Source organism: Monodon monoceros, unplaced genomic scaffold, assembly GCF_005190385.1.
Source record: "Monodon monoceros isolate NGI ecotype Baffin Bay Population unplaced genomic scaffold, NGI_Narwhal_1 Super_Scaffold_1, whole genome shotgun sequence".
NCBI lineage: Eukaryota > Metazoa > Chordata > Mammalia > Artiodactyla > Monodontidae > Monodon > Monodon monoceros.
In genome coordinates, this window is record NW_021703765.1 from 50,910,165 (window position 1) to 50,933,115 (window position 22,951).

The 22,951-nt window shown below is 39.1% G+C and overlaps 1 protein-coding gene across 1 annotated transcript in view; it reads right to left on the reverse strand.

Annotated features, from left to right (window-relative positions):
• The window catches only part of YES1 (YES proto-oncogene 1, Src family tyrosine kinase), a 78,484-nt gene that overhangs the window by 26,354 nt on the left and 29,179 nt on the right, over positions 1 to 22,951 (reverse strand). The window contains exon 2 of the mRNA XM_029226178.1: positions 459 to 731. Within this exon, the coding sequence (XP_029082011.1) occupies positions 459 to 723 (265 nt within the window). The 5' untranslated portion in view covers positions 724 to 731. The remainder of the gene's footprint in view (positions 1 to 458; positions 732 to 22,951) is intronic.

Here is a 22,951-nt window from a genome sequence, read left to right on the forward strand (position 1 = left end):
TTTTTGAATTATGGTTTTCTCAGGGTATATGCCCAGTAGTGGGATTGCTGGGTCATATGGTAGTTCTATTTTTAGTTTTTTAAGGACCCTCCATACTGTTCTCCATAGTGGCTGTATCAATTTACATTCCCACCAACAGTGCAGGAGGGTTCTCTTTGGGATATACGTTTTTAATCTTTATATTTCCAGTGCCTGCCAGTCAGCACTCAATAATTATTTGAAAAATGAACTAGTGAAATAATTAATTATATAACCCAGTACATAATCACCATCAGATTACTGCCAAATTTCCCAGATGTACACAATAAGACTTGAATTTATGTTGGAGACTTTAATTTTTACATAAACTTATTTTAATAGTCCCCCAGTAAGTTATTTCTGTTATAGCAGGCAAACTTTATGTATTGCCCAAGGTCACATTCTCAAACCAACAACAGGATTGTCCATTTAAAGCTCACCTGTTAAACCAGCAGGATATGAAGTTGGCACCACTGAAAATGAGGAAGATGTTCCTCCAAAAGGTGTCACCCCTGAGGATCCTCCAAATGGTGTCATGGAAAGGTTGCTGAAATTAACAGATGTGTTCTTTGTGGAGGATGTTGGTGCCACTGCAGTGTGCTCTGCTCCATAATGGCTGACACTTGTACTGACCGGTTCTGGAGTGTTTTCTGGTCTGTATTTAATGGCTGGACTTTTGTTCTCTTTACTTTTAATGCAGCCCATTATCAAATCTACAAAGGTGATAAGACAAATTTTGAGAAGCAGTTAACATAAAGCATACTTCAAAAGGTGCAATTCAATAGTTGACTTTAAACGAGGCATTTTTCCCCTGCAAATAAGTTAACAATAACGAAACAAAGCAAAAAGAACCTAGACAGCTGCAAATAAAGTCTCTCCACATCATTTATCTTTATTACAATTCTGCTAACGTATCATTCCAATCATGTCATTCTCCAGCTCAATCTCCTTTAATGGTTCAATGACAACATGCCACAGTGTATTGGGAAAACCATGGGCTCTGATGCCAGAGGCCAGAGTTTGAATCCTAGCTTCTTACTTCCTAGTGCAGTGACTGCGGGTATGTTGCTTAACTTCTCTGCACTTCAGTTACTTGAAAAAGGAGAACAATAATATCACCTACTTCATAAGGTTTTCTATAAGGATTAAATTTCTTACAACTTCTAGACAATCTCTGGTTCTACACAGTGGGTACTAGCAAATTCTGGTTGTTTTCCTTCTACCTATACCAGCACTGTGTAACAGAAATATAATCTGAGCCATGCATATAATTCTAAATTTTCTAGTAAATACATTTAAAAAATAAAAACAGGTAAAATTAATTTTAATAATATATTTGATTTGACTCAATAAATCTAAAATATAATTATTTCAACATGTCATCAATATGAAAAAATTTAATGAGATGTTTTATATTCTCTTGTACTAAATCTTAGAAATCTGGTGTGCATTTTAAACTTACAGTACATCTCAATTTGGACCAAGCACATTTTAAGTGCTCAACAGCTGTATGTGGCTACTACACAGGACAATGCAGCTCTATATCTTTTCCCTTCCCTACCAATGGACGCACTCCCAATGCTTGCCAAATTGGACTTCAATTTATCTTTCCCACTTTATCATTTCCTCACTTACCTTATGCACACATGGAGAAAAAATAAATTCCTGTTTCTCCAATACATATGCCCTGTGCTTTCCCATTTTTGTGTTTTCCCTCCTAAAAGTGCCTCTGTTGGTTAATACTCTCCTCACATCTCTACCTGCTAAAATTTATCCATTCACTGAGGGTCATTACAAACGTTACTTAACCATTCAGGCTGTCTCCATAACTGGTAAAATACCTTCTTCCTTAAAACTTCTAATGTACTTTTGGAGAGATTTTTGTACGAGACTCTCACTTGCATCTTGTTTTCTGCTAATTCCCAGCCTACCCTCAAGTCACTGGCAACACACTTCTTAAAAAGCAAGAGTTTCTCACCTCTTATATACTGTACAGCCTACCAACATGACTTGCATATAGTATGTTTACTGATATGACAAAATCTGCATTATTCCATTCACTTCCTGCAGAAGAACTAATGGTGATTTCATTAATTCACTTTGTTTTTTTCCCGGCTGTGACGCGTGGCATGCGGGATCTTAGTTTCCCAACCAGGGACTGAACCCGCACCCCCTTCAGTGGAAGTGCAGAGTTCTAACCACTGAACTGCCAGGGAATTCCCCTAATTCACTTACTTTTTACAGTATTTCCCTTCTTTTACAGCATTCAAAAGGAAGTAGGTGAGTGATAAGATGACTGCTTCATCAATTCTGAAAGACTGAACATTTTTACAAACTCAACTACATAATATTGATTTAAAATGTAGCTATAAATATTAAAAGAGAAACAGTCTCAGAAACTCAAAGTTGGAAGGTTTTCACATCTATCTTAAAACAGGTATATTCTGAAGACGTGACAATAAAGCACAGAACTGGAACATGACTGGGACTGGAAACTTACAATATCTACTGAAAACACTATGAGAGAATAAGAAGCTAAATATATAAAAGGCAGTCTTCTGAATGTGTTAGAAAAAACTAAAGGTAAGCTGTTTCATAATCTAGCAGTTGGAAAAGCCTTTAAAGCGTAGAAGTAGAAACCTTAAAGGAAAAGACTAAGTAAGAGATATATGATTAAGTTGGGGGGGCAGATGTGGACACAGAAACTCTTAAGTGAAACTAAAGACATGAGAAGTAGGGAGAATATCTTTGCACTTGCTCATGCTCTTACTTGCTCTCTCAACACATACATGTACTCATATGAAAACTGGTTGACGTTCTTAATACAGACAACTCTTACACGTTAAAAAACATATATATAAGCCCCTTAGAAAAATAGGAAAGCCTATCAACAGGCAATTCACGAAGGAAATATGAAAGGCCAATTAGCATATGAAGATATGTCCAACCATCCCAGTCTTCTAATAAATGCAAATTTTTTAGGGAATTCCCTGGGGGTCCAGTGGTTAGGACTCCACACTCTCACTGCTGAGGGCCTGGGTTTGATCCCTGGTCGGGGAACTAAAATCCCAAAAGCCGCGCGGCACGACAATCAATCAATAAATGCAAAATTTTAAAGGTATCCCTTTTGCTTATGAGATTGGCAAATTTTGGCTCAATACTCAAGGCTGAAGGGTACTTTAATCAACAATCAATATATGCCCACAAAATACGTTAAACTGCAAAAATATTTTAAAATCTATACAAGACTTTCACTATTACCCATATCCAAAGTCTAAATATTAAAAAAATATTTTAACAATTACATAGACTTTGAAAGAACAGTAGTTGTATGACAGAGAAAAAATTATGAAAGCCAGTAACGGTGCTAACATTTTAAAATTGATAACAGACCAACTGAAATACATCAATTCATAACCGAGGTTACTATAACTATTTACCCACCCTCATTTCTATTTCCAGCTTCCTTAATTCCTCATTTTCACCTTTTTCTTCACTCAGGATTTTTGCTAAGGTCTTTTCTCCCCATAAGACATCACTCCTAACTTAACTCCTCTTCCTTCAAAAGTCGTATCATCTTTTTTCCCTCACTCTACCAGTTTTTCATTACTACTGTCCTCCAGTCTCTTTTTCTTAAATAGAGTCTTTGGTCCAGCTCCTCACATCTACCCACTTATTCTTTTCAATAGACAGAACATCATTTTCAGTCCAGTTCCAATAGCACCCAGTATCAATACACAGGAGCCATCACGGCTGCCCATCTCCTTTAGAAACATTTATATATATATATATATATATATGTATATAAGTGTGTGTGTGTATATATATATAATATATATATATTGGCCACACTGCGTTGCTTGTAGGATCTTAGTTCCCCGACCAGGGATTGAACCTGGGCCCCTGGCAGTGAGAGTGCTGAGTCCTAACCACTGGACTGCCAGGGAATTCCCTAGAAACATTATTATAAATGTAGGATGTGATTTACATTTTTAAGTAAACTTCAGGTGCAATGAGTTATACAGATTTTAATGGACTGTCTTAGAAACATAACATTATTTAAAATATTTACATGGGAAAAGCCTCTTTCAAGTTCCAAGCTACTAACTTACAGATACATATTTATTAACAACATATATTTATTAGACACTATAAAGGGAGCTAAGGATGGCAAGAACGGTTCTTTTTCTTTAAAAAGGTCACACATAAGTGAAGGAAAAAAATACAGTATTGTAAAATTTGAAAAATGCCAGAGTGAAAAAAAACGCTAGAGCAGAGGTACATACAGAACATCATGGGAATACAACAGAAGTTATGAGCTCTGCCTTGAGTGCTTGGGAAAGAAAATTTTGCAGACAATGGCATCTGAGCTAGGTCTTGAAGAGTTGGAGATTTCAGGAAGAAGAACTAGGATATTCCAGGAAGAATGAAGTGGGAAGAATGGTTCAGATGTTTGGAACAGCATGGTGTATTTGGGGAACAGAAAACCCTGTGGCAGGAGTATAAGGGGGTGTTTTTGAGAATGGTGGGACAGATGCCTAGTGTTCGAGGAGAATTTACACACAAAGAGGATTATTTGCTAAGCAGTAACTTTTAGATTTATCCAGGGAGCATTGGAAAGTTAAGATTCTTAAAAAGGTGAATAGGGCCTCCCTGGTGGTGCAGTGGCTGAGAGTCCGCCTGCCGATGCAGAGGACACGGGTTGGTGACCCGGTCTGGGAAGATCCCACATGCCACGGAGCGGCTGGGCCCATGAGCCATGGCCGCTGAGCCTGAGTGTCCGGAGCCTGTGCTCCACAACGGGAGAGGCCACAAGAGTGAGAGGCCCGCGTACCGCAAAAAAAAAAAAAAAAAAAAAAAAAAAGGTGAATAGCAGAAAATATGTTTTAGAATAACTGTGGTAAAAGGACAAATTATAGAGTGGAAAGAAAGAAAGAATGGCAGCAGTTAGTCAAGTTACAAAACTACTGCCATGACCCATGTGAGGCAGGACAAAAGCAGGAATACTGGGGCCAAAGATGAGGGGAAATGAGAGGTACACACCAAGTAAAATAATCAACTCTAGGTGATCGGCTGGGTATGGGTGGAGGAGACATGAAAAAGGAGTCATTTACTCAGTCCCTACAATTTACCAAACACTTAAAAGTAGTTACTATGTGCATGCTAGGGGCTGGATGACGCAAAAGTTTCTAGTTTGAACTGAGTGGAAAGTAACACCATGAGGTAGAGAAAAGAGAAACAGGTTTTTCTGGACCAACCAGTTCAGTTTCAGATGTTAGTTTTAGGGGTCTGTGGGGCATGATGTTAAGAAGTCTAGTGGGGAATGACAGTAAGTGTAAAACTCAGAAAGAGGTAGAAACCAGAGAAAAGTTAAAATTTTTTGCACAGTGTTACCACACCTTTTGGAGATAATAAAACTCACCCAAGGCACAGATTTGGAGAGGTGTGAAAAATTAATACAGTGTTGCAGGACACCTACAGATAAGGGATAGACGGGCAAGGAAATTAGGAAGCAGCAATTAAGAGTTGGGAGTGCTTTCATAAATACAAAAACACAATTGGAAAGGATAATCATTAACTTCAAGGTAGTGGAAAGGGTTGGGGAAGAGTTTCAACTGTATCTGTGGCACTTTTTTTTTTTTCTTAAAAGATAAATGAAGCAAATAGAGAAAAATGTTAATGTGTTAAACGTAGGTAATAGATATAATTCTTTTTGTTAGTTTGGAGTATTTAATACATTTTTAACAAGTAGAATAATACAGTGGGAATAGAGAAATAGACTTTCAAGAAGAAAATGACTAATAATGGTAAAGACCAACATGAAATCAAGTGGCATTTAAACTGATTTTAAAAGGCCAGCTGATTCGTAATTAGGAGCTCACTGATGACTTTCACAAGAGCATTTCTTAGCATCATGAAGTTAGAGCACAGTTAAGCTGAATAATAAATTAATGACTAGGCCATGAAAATATGGTGAATTCTGGAATGCAACATCTTCATAAGCTGGGAACATATACTTTGTATCAAAACGTTTTACATGATTTCTTTGTCTACTTCACAGATCCTTTCCTTCGCAGTCTTGGCGTAATCTAATTCGGCAGACACTTGGGTTACTCAACAGCCACCCTGCTTTGATAAAAGAACCCTGATTTTGTTCACCTTCCTTCATTTGTCCAGCCCCAGGTAATAAATAATGACTGATTTAAGCCACTCTTGGTCCTATCCCTTTGCCATTAACTGTGTAAGCCATGAGCATGGGCTTCTAGGAAGTTTCTCCTCACTTGTAAAAAGGAATACAAGACAGAAATATTCCATTTCATTCCCTAGATGTTATTGTTGTTGATGCCTAAATCTGAGACTACAAAGCACCCGTGTGAAAGGAGGACACAAACATACGGAAAAGGGGAGGGCAGAAAGATGAAAGGAACTTGGGTCCCTGATGCTGCTGCTCAGTTACTGAACTATATAACCCTATAATAACCCGAGAACACAATTTAGCTCCAGAAATCTTACTATGTGAGATAAATATCTACTGTAAAAGTCAATTTTCTTGTTTGGTTTTCAGTTACTTGCAGCTGAAAGGATCTTAAATAATAAACTACTCAAATCACATGACAATGGTTAATATATTAAATCCCTTTCAACATATCAAGAATCAATAGCTTAACAAAAATAGATCTTCTCTCAAAGTATTTACATAAATCTGAGCTATCCTTAAGACTGTAAAATTTATAGTCTATAAAAGTAAAATTCAATTTTTAAGCAAATGATTTCATATAGATATTTGCTTGAGTATAAGGTACATGAATATTTGCTGAAAAACAGGCTTTACCTCAATTTGAATATTACTGTTACTTTAAGATTTTCTGAGAAATATGAATTTAAAATTTAGATTACAGAAACTTCTTCCCTTAGACACTATCAGATATTCTTTCCTAAAATGTTCTTTTTTAAAAAAATTAGCTTCGGGACTTCCCTGGTGGCGCAGTGGTTAAGAATCTGCCTGCCAATGCAGAGGACACAGGTTCGATCCCTGGCCCAGGAAGATCCTGCATGCCGTGAGGCAACTTAGCTCGTGCGCCACAACTACCGAGCCTGCGCTCTAGAGCCCACGAGCCACAACTACTACCCGCACGCCTGGAGCCCATGCTCGGCAACAAGAGAAGCCACCGCAATGAGAAGCACGTGCGTTGTATCTAGAGAAAGCCTGCATGCAGCAACGAAGACCCAATGCAGCCAAAAAAAGAAAAAAAAAAAAATCAACTTTGGGCTTCCCTGGTGGCGCAGTGGTTGAGAGTCCACCTGCCGATGCAGGGGACATGGGTTCGTGCCCTGGTCCGGGAGGATCCCGCATGCCGCAGAGTGGCTGGGCCCGAGAGCCATGGCCGCTGGGCCTGCGCGTCCGGAGCCTGTGCTCCACAACGGGAGAGGCCACAACAGTGAGAGGCCCGCGTACCGCAAAAAAAAAAAAAAAAAAACAACTTTGAGGTGTAATTTACATACAATAAAATGCACCCATTTAAAGTGTACAGTTCAATGAGTTTCGGCAAATGTCTGTAACTGTGCAACCAATACTATAATTACAATATAGAAGATTCCAATCACCCCCAGAAGATTCTGTTGTACCCTTTTCCCAATAGGGAAAATCCCCAACCCCAGCCCTAAGCAATCACTGATTTGTTTTCTCTAACTATAGATTTATCTTTTCTAGAGTTTCATATAAATAGAATAATACTATAGTCTTTTTCATGTCTGCCATTTTTTTAAATTAGGCATTGTGTACCTGAGATACTTCCATATTGCTGCATATATAGGTAGTTCATTAATTTGTATTGCTAAGTAGAACCCCATCATATACCATAATTGTTTAGCCGTTCACTTGTTGATGGGTATTTGGGTTGTTCCAGTTTGGGGCTATTATAAATAAAACAGCTACAAACATCCCCATACAAGTCTTCGGGTGGGTAGATATGTGCCTCTCCCCCCTCTCCCCATAAATACCTAAGGAATGGAACTGCTTGATCATATAAAGTTAAGTTACTGTAATAAGCTGCTAAACTGGTTTCCATAGTGACTGTACCATTTTGCATCCCCATGAGCAGTGAATGTGAATTCATTCTCCACATTCTCAACAACACTTCTAAGTCTTTCTTTCCCCTCTCAGAAACCCATCACACGTTTACTTGGGTTTGGATACGATCCAAATAGTCTACACAGCTCTTTGAGACTTTTTATTCTATCTAAAAAGCTTTGACAATTGAAATCTACTGATATCAAAGGTAGCTGACAATATAAAATGCATATGGCTGAATTGATGTTACACACATTTACAACATGAGCATTACCAAAATCATTAGAAATGTTGATTAACCACTGATTTTAGTTCACTGATATAAACAATGGTCAGGACTTAGGTAACTGCCAAACACCCTTACCACCATTTAATCTGCCAATGCTATCAAGAGCATTTTAATCTCAAGCCTGCCCTCTAAAATCCAGTATTATTTCTACACTCAGATTAGATCCAATGGCAATCTAAGACTGCATGGTTACTAAGATGCAATGATGATTCCTTCATACCTTACTACATCAATAGGTCAGTTTCTCACTTTTAAAACCCTATCTTTAAAAATTAAGGCATAATTGTGTAAAATCCACTCATATTAGTATACAGGTCTGCAAGTTTTGACACATGCATACAGTCGTGCAACTGCCACCTCAATGAAGATAAAGAACAGTTCCATCCCCACCCCCATCCCATGACACCTCCATGCACTTTTTGTAGTCAACCTCCCCCTCCAACCCCAGGCAACCATTAATCTGTTTTCTGTTCTTACAGTTTCACCTTTTTTCTTTCCAGATACCATACAGCATGTAGCTTTTTGATTCTGGCTTTTTTCAGTTAGCATAATGCATCTGAGATCCACCCATGTTTTTGCAGGTATCAGTTCATTCCCCTCCCCCACCCCCCTTTTTTTAGTTCATTCCTTTTTATCGCTGAGTGGTATGCATATACCACAGTTTGTTTATTCATTCCCCAGTTGATCTGGGTTGTTTCCAGTTTGTTTTTTTTTTGCGGTACGCGGGCCTCTCCCGTTGCGGAGCACAGGCTCCGGACGCGCAGGCTCAGCAGCCGTGGCTCACGGGCCCAGCCACTTCGCGGCATGTGGGATCTTCCCGGACCGGGGCACGAACCCGTGTCCCCTGCATCGGCAGGCGGACTCTCAACCACTGCGCCACCAGGGAAGCCCGTGTTTCCAGTTTTTGAAAATCACAAATAGAGCCACTATGACCACATACACATAGGTTTTTCTGTGAACACAAGTTTTCATTTCATTTGAGTAAATACTTAGGAGGGAAACTGCTGGGCTGTATGGGAAGTATAACTTTATAAAAAACTGCCAACACTTTTCCAAAGCAGCTTTAACATTCTGCATTCTCCCGATCAAAATGAGAATTCCAGTTGCTCTACATCCTCATCAACACTTGTTATTGGTCAATTGATTTTTTTAGGTGTGTAGTGCTATTGTTAAGGTTTTAATTTATATTTTCCTAATGACTAAGCGCCTGATATTAAGCATCTTTTCACGTGCTTATTTGCTACTCATATCTACTTTGGTGAAGTATCTGTTCAACTCAATTTTTTAATTGGGTTGTCTTCTTTCTAATATATTCTGGAAACAAGAATATTTACTAATATAATACTATTTATTATATTATTTAATATTCCAGAATCAAGTTCTTTGTCAAATATTTTTTCCCAACCTATAGGTTGCCTTTGCATTTTTATAGCAGTATCCTTGAACATGATTTTTAATTTTGATGCTCAATTAGGAAGTTTTAATTTTATGGTTTGTGCTGTGTCCTAATTGAGAATTCTTCACCAGAAGAATTTCTCCTGTTTTCACCAGAAGTTTTAGCTCTTTATATCAGGCCTACTGAGCCATTTTAAGTGGATTTTTGTATATGTTGTGAAGTCTGCGATCCCATATTTTTAAATTGGATATACAGTTCTTCAACTGCCATTTGTTGAAACGACTATCCATTTCCCATTGAATTATCTTGATACCTTTGTCAAAAATCAATTAATCATACGGCTTCGCTGGTGGCGCAGTGGTTGAGAGTCCGCCTGCCGATGCGGGGGACACAGGTTCGTGCCCCGGTCCAGGAGGATCCCGCATGCCACGGAGCAGCTGGGCCCGTGGGCCATGGCCGCTGGGCCTGCGCATCCGGAGCCTGTGCTCCGCAGTGGGAGAGGCCGCGGCAGTGAGAGGCCCGCATACCACAAAAAAAAAATCAATTAATCATAAATGCAAGGGTCTGTTTCTATACTATTAGTTCCATTGTTTTATATGTCTATGCTTGTGTCAATTATCACACTGTCTTCATCACTATAGCTTTACAGTAAGTCTTGAAATTAGATAAAATAAGTCCTCCAGGTTTTTTTTATCTTCTCCAAAATTATTTTGGATACTGTATGGAAGGGGTCAACAAACTTTTTCTGGAAGGGGTCAAAGAACATTTTAGACATTTTAAACTTTGCAAACCAAATGGTCTCTGTCACAACTACCTGACTCCACCATGTTAGTGCAAAAGCATGTTAGTGCATAGACAATACATAAGTGCTAAGTGTGGCAATGTTGTAATAAAACTATTTCCAAAAACAAGCAGCGGGTCAGATTTGGCCTGGAAGTTGCAGTTTGCCTGTGCACTAGGGTCTTTCATTTCCATACAAACTGTAGAGTCAGCCTGTCAATCTCTAGAAAAATGCCTGCTGGAATGTTGACTGGGATATTGAACCTACAGATCAATTTGGGGAGAACCGACATCTTGAAAATATTGATCTCCTAATCCAAGAATACAGTACTCCATTTATTTAGAACTTTAAAAATTTCTCTCAGCAATGTTTTGCGATTTTCAGTGTATAGATAGATAGGTCTTGTTAAATTTCTGTTAAACTTATCTCTAGGCATTTCATGGTTTTTGGTTATTACTATAAATGGTATTACTTTATTTCTATTTCTAATTGTTCATCACTTATATAAACATATATTAATAATATATATACTTGATACTTATATATTGACCTCATATCCTGTGACCCTAATAATAATAAGTTCACATCTTAATTCTAATAGCTTTTTTTTTAGTTCCATAGGATTTTCTATATTAAAGGTCATGTGTACAAATAAACACTTTTACTCTCCTTTAGCACCTCTAGTACAATGCTGAATAGAAGTGAGGAGAGAGAACATCTTTGCCTCGTTCCTGATCTTAAGGGAAAAGCATTTAGTCTATCACCATTAAGTATATTAGCTGTAAGACTGTAGCTGACCTTCATTAGGCTAAGGGACATTCTCTTCTAATTCTGTGTTTGCCTAGACTTTTTGTCATGAATGGGTGTTAAATTTTGTCAGATATTTTTATATATCTACTCAGATGATCACATGGGTTTTCTCCTTTACTCAACTGATATGGTGGATTAAACTAATTGATTTTTGAGTGTTAACCCCACCTTGGCACCTCTGCATTCTTGGAATAAAACCCATTTGGTTATGATATATTACCCTTTTAATATATTCCTAAAGGCTAATATTTTGTTCAATATTTTTACGTCTATAGTCAAAGAGATATTGCTCTTTTGTTCTCTTGTAATTTGTCTGTGTTTGGTATCAGGATAATTTTGGCCTCATGAAATAAGTTGGGAAATGTTCCCTTCCTCCTCTATTATTTTAAAGAGTTTAAATTAGCATTACTTCTAAAATGTTCAAAAGAATTCACCAGTGAAGCCATCTGGGCCTTGAGTTTTCAATTACAAATTTAACATACAGGGCTACTCATATTTGATTTTTCTTGTGTTACTTTGGTAACTTTTTCAAGATTTGTCCAATTCACCCAAGTTATTAAATTTATATTAGCATAAAGTTGTTCATAATATTCCTTTATTAATCTAGTTTAGCACCACAGCCCTTTCAAGGTTTCTATTAGAAGTCCAGAGTAATCAACAAGGACTTTTCTCCTCCAGTTGGTAAAACCTCAAATGCCTCCCAACCCTCCGTGATCTCAAAGGGCCACCAGCTCACAACAACAAACTGCTCTTTGCCTGGCTTTACAGTTTCACACTCTGCAGGTACCTTCCAGAATTCAGCAAAAAATCAGAGATACTCCTTTGCAGACTGTTAGCGTTATTTTTCTAAATAGTGGTCTTTCTGCTGGAATTCTCCCCTGCAATTTCCAGCTGCCTTGGCCTCCATGAATTCTGATCTCCTCGACTTATTAAGACCACTCTCAGGCTTCCCTGGTGGCGCAGTAGTTAAGAATCCGCCTGACAACTCAGGGGACACGGGTTCAAGCCCTGGTCCGGGAAGATCCCACGTGCTGTGGAGCAACTAAGCCTGTGCGCTACAACTACTGAGCCTGCGCTCTAGAGCCTGTGAGCCACAACTACTGAGCCCACGTGCCACAACTACTGAAGCCCACACGCCTAGAGCCCGTGCTCTGAAACAAGACAAGCCACCGCAATGAGAAGCCTGCACACCGCAACAAAGAGCAGCCCCCGCCCCGCTCGCCACAACTAGAGAAAGCCCACGCACAGCAATGAAGACCCAATGCAGCCAAAAATAAATAAATAAAGTTAATTTTTTAAAAAAGAAAAGGAAAAAAAAAGAACCACCCTCCTTTGCCCAAGATCCCTATCCCTGCTCTGCAATTCAGACCATGCCTCTAGAGAAAGCTGGGGTGATTAGGTGACTGTCCAGCTTACCTCATTTGTTTCCTGTCCTTCAGGGATCACAGTCCTGTATTGCTGTTGTTCAATGTCTGAAAACAATTGTTTCATATACTTTGTCCAGATTTTCAGTTTTTGGTTTTGGGGGGAGTGGTAAATCCATCACAGTAAATCCATCATGGCCACTTTAAATGTTCTTAAAGGGGACTTCCCTGGCAGTCCAGTGGTTACGACTCCACGCTTCCAATGCAGGGAGCATGGGTTCGATCCCTGGTCGGGAAACTAGGGTCCCACATGCTGCGAGGCACGGCCAAAAAAAAAAAAAAGTTCTTAAAATTAATCCCTAAAAAAACATTTCATTCCTTGGTTTTAATATCATTAAAGTGCAGAGAGTATTATTTCTAAATAAAATTAAGTCAGTTTATATAACAGATAATGGACTTATTCCTTAACAATAACCACTTTCAGGGACTTCCCTGGCGGTCCAGTGGTTGAGACTCTGCGCTTCCACTGCAGGGGGTGTGGGTTCGATCCCTGGTCGGGAAACTAAGATCCCACATGTCACTCCACATGGCCAAAAGAAGCATCATCATCATCATCACTTTCAAACAAATTAACATTTTAAGTGTTTTACTATAATTGAAGTGCTCTGTAGTATTTTTAATTTCAAGAAATAATTTTTAAGGTAGCATTTATGTACCCACTTGCTAAGTCTAAAATTTATACTCAGCTTAATGAGTTAGGCTCTTTTGGACTCCAGAAAGTTTTTATTCTAAACATAAAAACGGTTAATAGGGAAGAGGCAAGAGTCTCATAAAAACCATAAACTACAGAACAATCTAATTATACAGATTAATCCCAAAAGGCTGACGGTGTTCAAGTTTGAATGCAGGTCTTGATACTGGGTAATCATTGCTTTATTGTTAGGAGCTTATCGCTTCCCTTCTATAACGTGGATTCAGCATCTCTATTTCCATACCCCTGATGCTTCAACCAACTATTTCACTCTCTACTGGGATAACAGTTCCCTACTTCTAACCCCTATTTACTCATAATTTTGATTCATTTATGGTCTATTCCAGGTTTCCTCAAACTCCCCCAGCCAACTGCCTAATTCACTTATTTCTGAGTTTGCACTAGCATGAAGAAGAGTAAAAGCAAAAGAATGTAAGTTGCTATCTCATTGCCCTAACCTGCTGACCAGATTTGTCCGTCAGGTGCTCACCCCATGGTCTCCTTACGAGATTGTGGGCCTAGAAATTACCATGATGATTAGTTTGTTCAACATAAGCTCTTGCTTTAGTACCTATTAAGAATACATATATTTTAGCGAAATGTACTAAAAGTAAAAACTTTTCCAACTGAAACAAATTTCTGTGTAAGATTTTTTTTCTTTAGTGGAAAGGAAGTCAGAGATATGGAAGATTAATGTGTAATGCTGATCTAGCCCCACTAAGTCACCAGCCATTACCAGAGGGTAGAGTCAGGCAGGTTAACAAATGCAAAGTTTTACTTTGATCCCTCATCACGCCTAAACTATTGTACTTTCTCATCTTCCCTGGATAAAGGGCAAGAGAAGGTAGAGTGGAACTAAAAACATCAACAGAGCTTTGCTGATGGGGAAAATTCTCAAAAGCAGAGAAGTAAAATGCCCCCCTTCTATTTCTCACATGGCTGTCTTGTCATCCCCCCAAAGAACATAAATTATAGTACTCGAAAACCTTTTGTTTCAAAATGCTATAGGAAATAAAGGATTGATAAGGTAGTGACAACAAGAAGAAATGCTACCAGATATTTAAGATGGTCAGGCGTTCTCTTTTCAAACCTCTGGCCTTCATAATCCTGTCCATTTCAACTTTCCCTCTTCTCTCTACACATCCCACTTATTTTGGCAAAATTTTTTTCTAACTTTCCTATGTTTCTCATACTCAAAATATAATCTGAATTTTCCTGATTTCTGCCCATGCTTGCTGCTTCCACTACATTAAAACTGCTCACTAAGGTCCCCAATTAACTTCACATTGCTAAATCAATTCAGTCCTCATCTCACCTAACCAGTCAGCCACAGTCCATACAAGGGATCCCTCCCTTTTCCACCTAGTTTCTAGGACACACCCTCCTCACCTCCTGACATCTAAACACAGGCCTTCTCCATCTACACTCACTCCTTTGCTGGTACACTCAGTCTCATATCTTTAAATACCTGTACAACAGTATATATCAACGGTTACCAAAGTCTCCTCACTTGAACTCCAGATTAGTTTTCTAAATATCTACTCAATATCCCCAACTTGCATGTCTAAAAGCACCTCAAATTTAACATTTCCAAGACTCCTAATCTTTTTCCCCAAACCAGCTCCTGCAATCTTCCCCATATCAGTAAATGTTAATGCTGTTCCTCCAGTTGTTCAGGACAAAAACTCTGAAGTATCCTTTAATCTCTTTATTTCACATCCTATATCCAACCCTACAGCAAATTCCTAGGCTTTATTTTACAAATATATCCAGAATCTGAAAACTTTTCTCCACCTCCACTGCTAATCTGGTCCAAGTCACACCATCTCTCACTAATTCAACAACATGGAATTACTCCCAACAGCCTAGATGGTCTCCCTGTTCCTGCTTTTGCACCCCCTCACAGGCTTTTCTCAAAGTAACAGAGCTGTCCTTTTAAAACGTGAATCAGGGACCTCCCTGGTGGTGCAGTGGTTAAGAATCCGCCTGCCAAAGCAGGGGACATGGGTTCGATTCCTGGTCTGGAAAGAACCCACATGCCACGGAGCAACTAAGCCCTTGTGCCACAACTACTAAGCCTGCGCTCTACAGCCCGAGTGCCACAACTACTGAGGCCACATGCCACAACTACTGAAGCCCGTGCGCCTAGAGCCTGTGCTCTGCAACAAGAGAAGCCACTGCAATGAGAAGCCCACGCACCGCAACAAAGAGTAGCACCCGCTCGCCACAACTAGAGAAAAGCCCATGCGCAGCCACAAAGACCCAACGCAGCCATAAATAAATAAATTTATTAAATAAATAAATAAATCACGAGTCATTTCACATCACTCTGTGCCACAATCCGTCCAAGACTTTCCACTGCACTCAGAGTAAAAACCAAAGTTATTACAATCGCCTTCAAGATCCTACTACGGAGCCCCCATTACTTTTCTTACCCCATCTCCTACTACTGTGTCCTTATTTGCCCCATGGCCTTCTTGCTGTCCTTCAGACAGGCCAAGTAACTCCCATCTCAGGCCACTGCCCCTTCTTTTCTCTGCCTGGAAAGCTCTTCTGCTACATACTGGCATGGCTCATACCCTCAGCTTCTTCGGGTCTTTGCATTATTACCACCTTCTCAATAAGAACTTCTCTGACCACCCTATATAAAGCAGCAGTACAACATTCCCTAGAGTACTGCCTATTCCCCTTTAACCTGCTTTATTTTTCTTGATAGCACTTATCACTATATAAAACATAAGCGTTGACAGCACAGGCTGTTCTGTTATTTGCTTATTGGATGTACAACACAGTGCTTAAGAACAGATTTTAGAAACAGAACGTCTGGGTTCAAAGTCTGAGTCCAGGGCTTCCCTGGTGGCACAGTGGTTGAGAGTCCGCCTGCCGATGCAGGGGACACGGGTTCATGCCCCGGTCCGGGAAGATCCCACATGCCGCGGAGTGGCTGCGCCCGTGAGCCATGGCCGCTGGGCCTGCGCGTCCGGAGCCTGTGCTCCGCAACGGGAGAGGCCACAACAGTGAGAGGCCCGCGTACCGCAAAAAATAAAAAAATAAAGTCTGAGTCCACCGCTCAGCAGCTTCGTGAGCTTTGGCAAGTTACTCAACCTTTCTGTGCCTGTTTCCTCATCTGTAAAATGGGAATAATAAAAGTTAAGACTCAAGAGTTATTGTGAGGATTAAATGAGTTAATACATGTAATGCGCCTACAACAGTGCCTAGCATATAATAACCACTAATGTTTGCTATAATGGTAATGACTTTGAGGATAATAATGGCTCTCCTCTCCAGAATCTAATGGCAAATTTTGTTTTTAAATTTTATTGAAGTATAACATATATGCAGAAAAGTAAATATAACAAATGTACAGCCAGACGAATTAGCACAAACCAAACACCAATGTACTCACCACCCAGATTAAGAAACATACTTAACTGCCAGCAACCATCCCACTGGAAATATACCTTGCAGGAGATTGCTGGGTCACAGAGTACACACTGCCGAACAGTTTTCCAGGGTGGCTGCACCAGTATATAATCCCATCAGCAGATTATGAGAGTTGCCATTGCTTCACATGTTCATCAATACTTGGCATTTTCAATCTTTTAAAATTTATCTGTTCTGGTGGGTATGTAGTGGTCTCTCACTGTGCTTTAAATTTTATGTTCATAATTATTGATGAAGTGAGCACCTTTTCATATGTTTATTGGCCATTCTCTTTTGTGAAATGTCTATTCAAAACACTTAACTCAGTTTCTTATAGGGTTGTCTCTTTTTCTTATTGATCTATAAGGCATTCTCTGTAGTATTCCCAGAACCTAGAACAGAGCCTGGAACATAATAAGCATCAATAATATTTTTAAAATGAATGAATGCCTGCTCTGTTTTTCTTCAGATCCTAATCATCTCTGTTTCTGCAACTATGCTACATAATTGGATAATTTATAGTGATTCTCAACCTCTAATCCAATCCAAGGAGGTTCTAACTTGTGAACTGCTTAATAATTTTTATAAAAGAGACCTTGTCTACAACACCATCCAGGATTAAATCTTTCAATGGCTTCCTACTACCTACAGAATAAGAACCCAACTCCTTAACCTGGTATTCCAAGTTAACTTCCCCAATTTACCTTTCCAACCTGCTTTCCCTACCACCTGCTAATCTTCCCAAACACAGACCTGGGGTTGGGGGAGACAAAAAAGCCAATTAGACTTTAAGTATGTAAATCAGGGAGCAGAGACTGTCTTTTAGAGGCAGAGCTAGCAGGATGTACAAAAGCCCACAGACAAGACAGAACAAAGTGGGATTTTGAAACCATAAGTAGTTTGGTGCTGAAGTACAATGTGGAAGAGTAATAAGGGGAAAGATGAGGCCAGAAGAGACAGCAACAGGGAACAGAGCCTATACTACAAGGATCTTCTTCTGCTTAATACAAATTGCTTTAGATGCATGGGTATTCATTTAATTTTTTTTGAAAGAATAAATCAGGGACTTCCCTGGTGGTCCAGTGGTAAGACTCTGTGCTCCCAATGCAGGGGGCCTGGGTTTGATCCCTGGTCAGGGAACTCGATCCTACATACCGCAACTAAAAAAGGCTGCACGTTGCAACTAAAGATCCCACATGCTGCAACTAAGCCCTGGCGCAGCCAAACAAATAAATAGTTAGAAAAAGAAAGAATAAATCACTGAATTGTAACTTGATTCTGACTTATTCTTTCCAACAACCTGCCTAACATTTGTTTCTCCCCAAAAGGCCAAGCATAGCAAGCATTCTAGAAATACTTGTAGGTTTTTCAACTATTTCCTTAACTTATCAATTCCATAAGTCAGATAAAAGTTTTTCAAATTTCCATCAGGCAGTCATATATCAGAACTGCCTATGCTATATCAGAACCTGCTTTGTAACAGTATGTTTAGTAGAGCTGGAACAGATTTGAAATAATTTTTAAAATGCACCTGGCTCAATCATTAGCAAGTAACACTTCACATTGTACTCTATGTTAAGGTATTCTGTCTTAATAATATTTTACACTTTAACAGTGTTTTATGTCTCCAAAGTATTTTTTTATTATTTAATTTGACCCCATAATAATCCTAATATTACCGGGGGAAAAAAAGTAGGTATAACCTCTACATCTTTTATTTGAAGAACCTGACATCTGGGTGGGTGAAGTCATTTGCTCAAGGAGATGAAGCTAAAAGTAAGCACAACTGGGGAACTGGGTCTGAGTTCTAGGCTGCCCTCTTTCCACTACCCATACAGCCTCTGGGGAAGCTTGTATATAACATTTTCTGTTCTTTGATAAGTTACTGAACATCAGCCCTTTAGAAAATGTTACAAACATGATAATACTATTGGCAGTCAGCCTCACTGCTCTACCCACAACACAAATCTACTAACTCTGAAAACAGCATCCCGCCCCTCTCCACCATAACCATGTTGTTTTATTATTAGTAATAGTGATTAAAAATTCTCAGATGACTTAACACATTTTTGAACTCTTAAAAAAACTTAAATGTACATTATTTCTATAAACTAACTCTAGCAAGTTAACCAACTGTGACATTATATGCTGTATCCAGTAAGGGGGTAAAAAGCCCCCTTTGACACAGTGCTCTATGGATCATAAACATAGTCAATGATTTTTTCTCTTACTTTCATTTTTAAATCCCTTCCCTTTAGCATAAAGCACAAAAGATAAGCAGGACCATGAAAGAACAGAAAACAAACGGAGAGGAGGAAACATCACACGACTAAAGGGCGTGCACTTTGTCTAGTAAAAGCAAACAAAGAACTTAATTTCCCAAGAGTCAAAGGAGAATAGAAAATGTGAGCAATGGAAAACTGAGCTTGCAGTCTCACTGACAGCAATTTTCTACCACCAATTTTTTCTTTTTTTGCACTTTAGATGTGCAAACAAGTGAACTTAAAGAAAAGGCCAACTCATTCTAAATTCTGGGTTGTTCCGCATGGTTTCTTTAATGAAGTCTGGCACAGGATCAGCCATAAGGACCTGATGTAAAGAACTGTAAAGAACACTTAAAATTTATTGTGTTAGGAAATATAGTAACAAATTGCAAATTAATGTAAAGCCCCAAGATATTTATTACTTGTAAGTATTTATAAGCATCATTCTCTCTACAAATTCAGTCAACTCTTGAAAAAATAAGCTGATTTTATACCTATCTTAAGATTTTTTTATCGTTCTTTGTCAAGGTTTTTGACCTAGAAATTATAGTAAACAATTAGTTAATACTTTCAAGTCCTTATGGAAATTAAATGCTCCTCAGACACTGTATGGATTCTTCTTTAGTCGTAGTTTTAAGCCTTAAAAATATATCATTCAGGGCTTCCCTGATGGCGCAGTGGTTGAGAGTCCGCCTGCCGATGCAGGGGACATGGGTTTGTGCCCCGGTCCGGGAAGATCCCACATGCCACGGAGTGGCTAGGCCCGTGAGCCATGGCCGCTGAGCCTGCGCGGCCGGAGCCTGTGCTCCGCAACGGGAGAGGCCACAACAGTGAGAGGCCCGCTTACCGCAAAAAATATATATATATATCATTCAACTATTTCTATAATAACGTACATATCCCTCTGTTTATCTTTTTAAGACTAAAGAGAAGAAATTAGATACACACACGACTTTAGAAACATCAGTTTATAAAACTGACCCAGAACTCTTTAGCTTTCTCCAAATTCCTGTAATATTTTTTTCCCACTATGCTTTTGCTGTAACAATATTTTGAGTTTCAATGCATGTTTTAGTCAATAGATTTAAAACTGAGACATCCATTTGGTAAATAAAATATACAACTGTAAACATTAAATTAATGCAGATCTGAGGAAAGGGAGCTTTAGCAACAGAAGCAACAGCAAGGAATAGTCAGATGTATTTCAAAAATCAAAATAAATCACATGACGAGGGGCACGGCTGGAGATGAGTTTAGGGAAGCAAGGCAAGAAGCGAATCAGTTTAATCTGTTACCACTCTCAGAGACCAGGAACCTTTCGGACCTTTGATACCATTTGGTGCAGGTCTTATATTCTGTAAAATCACTAGCCTTTTATCAGGAATAAGCAGAAACTGTATCCTCGCCTCTCGAACTCAGGCTAGTATTTCTACTAGTATGAAAGAAGTTTTTAAAAACACATTTTAGGGAGTTCCCTGGTGGCGCAGTGGTTTAGACGCTGCCTGCCAATGCACAGGACACAGGTTCAATCCCTGGTCCGGGAAGATCCCACATGCTGTGGGGGAACTAAGCCCACGTGCCTACAGCCCGTGCTTCGCGACAAGAGAAGCCACCGTGATGAGAAGCCCGCGCAACGCAACGAGTAGCCCCTGCATGCCGCAACTAGAGAAAGCCCGCGCACTGCAACCAAGACCCAACGCAGCCAATCAATCAATAATACATTTTGATTGGTATCCAGGAATTTGATTGTAACTTGTGCATATTATATAGGTTTAAAACCATCATTTATTTAAAAACTATTGTGAAATAATTTTAGATGTACAGAAGAATTATAACCTTCTTTTTAAAACACTGGCCTTTTTAGCTTATTTTGCCAACTTCTCAAACAAGATGTTACATTACTACATGAAGTAAACAGTTTACTTTGGTTTTGTCAGAGGTTAATACAGTGTTTTAAAATGCTTGCTTCAAAATTTGAATTACCAAGTATGTTAAAAGATATTTTAATTTTTAACTTCCACGAAGAAAGTTCTGTCCTGTCAGCAATAATTTTTTTTTTAACTGTGGTTTTGTCATACAATATGTACTCAATAAATGTTTATTTTTCTCTTTCCTGGCATTGATTTTGAAGGAAATAAAAGCTAATATAATTCTCTGGATATCTACTAGGTAAAAGGATACGTGGAGTACCAATTCTGCCTTTAAATAGGTTTTTTTTTCTTCTAAACATAAAAGTCTACAGAATAATGGTAATTACACAGTAGAATGGCAAAGACAATCAATGACTTTCTAGCGATTTGCTGGAAGAGACCGTGATTTTACTTTTTTAAAATTAATGGAAAAAGTCTTTCAGATCCTCTAAAATATCAAAATTCATTAGATACCTATAGGCACTGCCCTCCAGAAACATGAAGGGTGAAGATGAAAGACTAGTTCTCATTTTGTCAACATATCCACTCTCTGCAGGAGGCTTTGTTAGCTGGGACAGCTATCTTCCAAGAACTCAAATTCATCACGTCTGAAATAGAATCTGCCATCTTTCCCACCAAAATCCACTCTTCCTTCTCTGTCACCCAGATGTCAGTGAATGGTGAGTACACTGTTCCAGTCCACCCCGCTGCCTCAGTCAGAAACCTGAGAGTCATTCTTAACTCATACTCCTCCCACGCTCCCACACATCCAGTCAGTCAACAGGAACTGACAATACTACCCTGTAATCTCCAACATTCTTCCACTTTTCCCTCAACTAATTACTACTTCCCTCAGTACTAACCATTTACTGTCTGGATTACTGCAAAAGCTTCCTTCGCTGACCTTCACTGTCTCTAGTGTTTAAGAATTTCTCCAGTCTTTTCTGGGTGTGGTGTGAAGGATGTTTGTGTTTTCTAAAGAGAAAATCTGATTAGGAGCCTTCAATGGCCCTGTCCATATACTGCTCCCAATATAAGGTCTAAATTCCTTAATATGAAATAGGAGTCCCTGCATGATTTGCTTTATTTACCTCTCCTGGCTCACCTCTTTCCATCCATCTCCTTGCTCCCCGCATATGAATTTTTTTTTAGATCCTCAAATGCACCATTTTCTTTTCATAAATGCTCACCACAACCTACCTCTTTCCTTATGCTTGGCTTATGACTACTCAACCTTCAGCTCTTAGCTTAAATGTTCAAGGCATCTTCCCTGACCTCTCACGTGCTCTTATAGCCCATTTTATTCCTTCCCCACAGCATTTAATTGTCACTGCCTGTTGGTCTCTGTTGTACCTTGGCCCGGTGCTAGCCCACAGAAGATGGTCAATAAATGTCTTTAGGGTGAATGAATAAGAACTGACTTGGAATTAGACCACATTTCAATTCTGGTTTTGTTTCTTAATAGCTACTGGGATTCTTGATCAAATTAGTTAATCTCTCCTAAACCCAGGTTCCCTCATTTTTCTGGAGGAATGATATCTATCATGAAAGGTTGTGAGAATTAACTAATATTGTATGTAGAGCAGCTAGCAGTACCGTAACAAAAACAAGTGTTTGCTTTAGTTAAGACTATTCTGGCTACAAGGACAGAACTAACTAGAGGTAGATTAAGCAAAAAGAGCATTTTAAATAAAGGTTACAGCAGTGTCTCATGGAATCCAACCCAAGGTCATAAGAAAAAACCAGAATCAGGAGCCCAAGTCATAAAAAGTTAGTTTGTTCATTTTTCTCTCTTCCTCCTGAGTCCTCTCTCTGCTCACTCCCTCCCCAACCCCCTCTTCTTTCCTCCTCTTCTCCCTGCCTATTTAATCCCC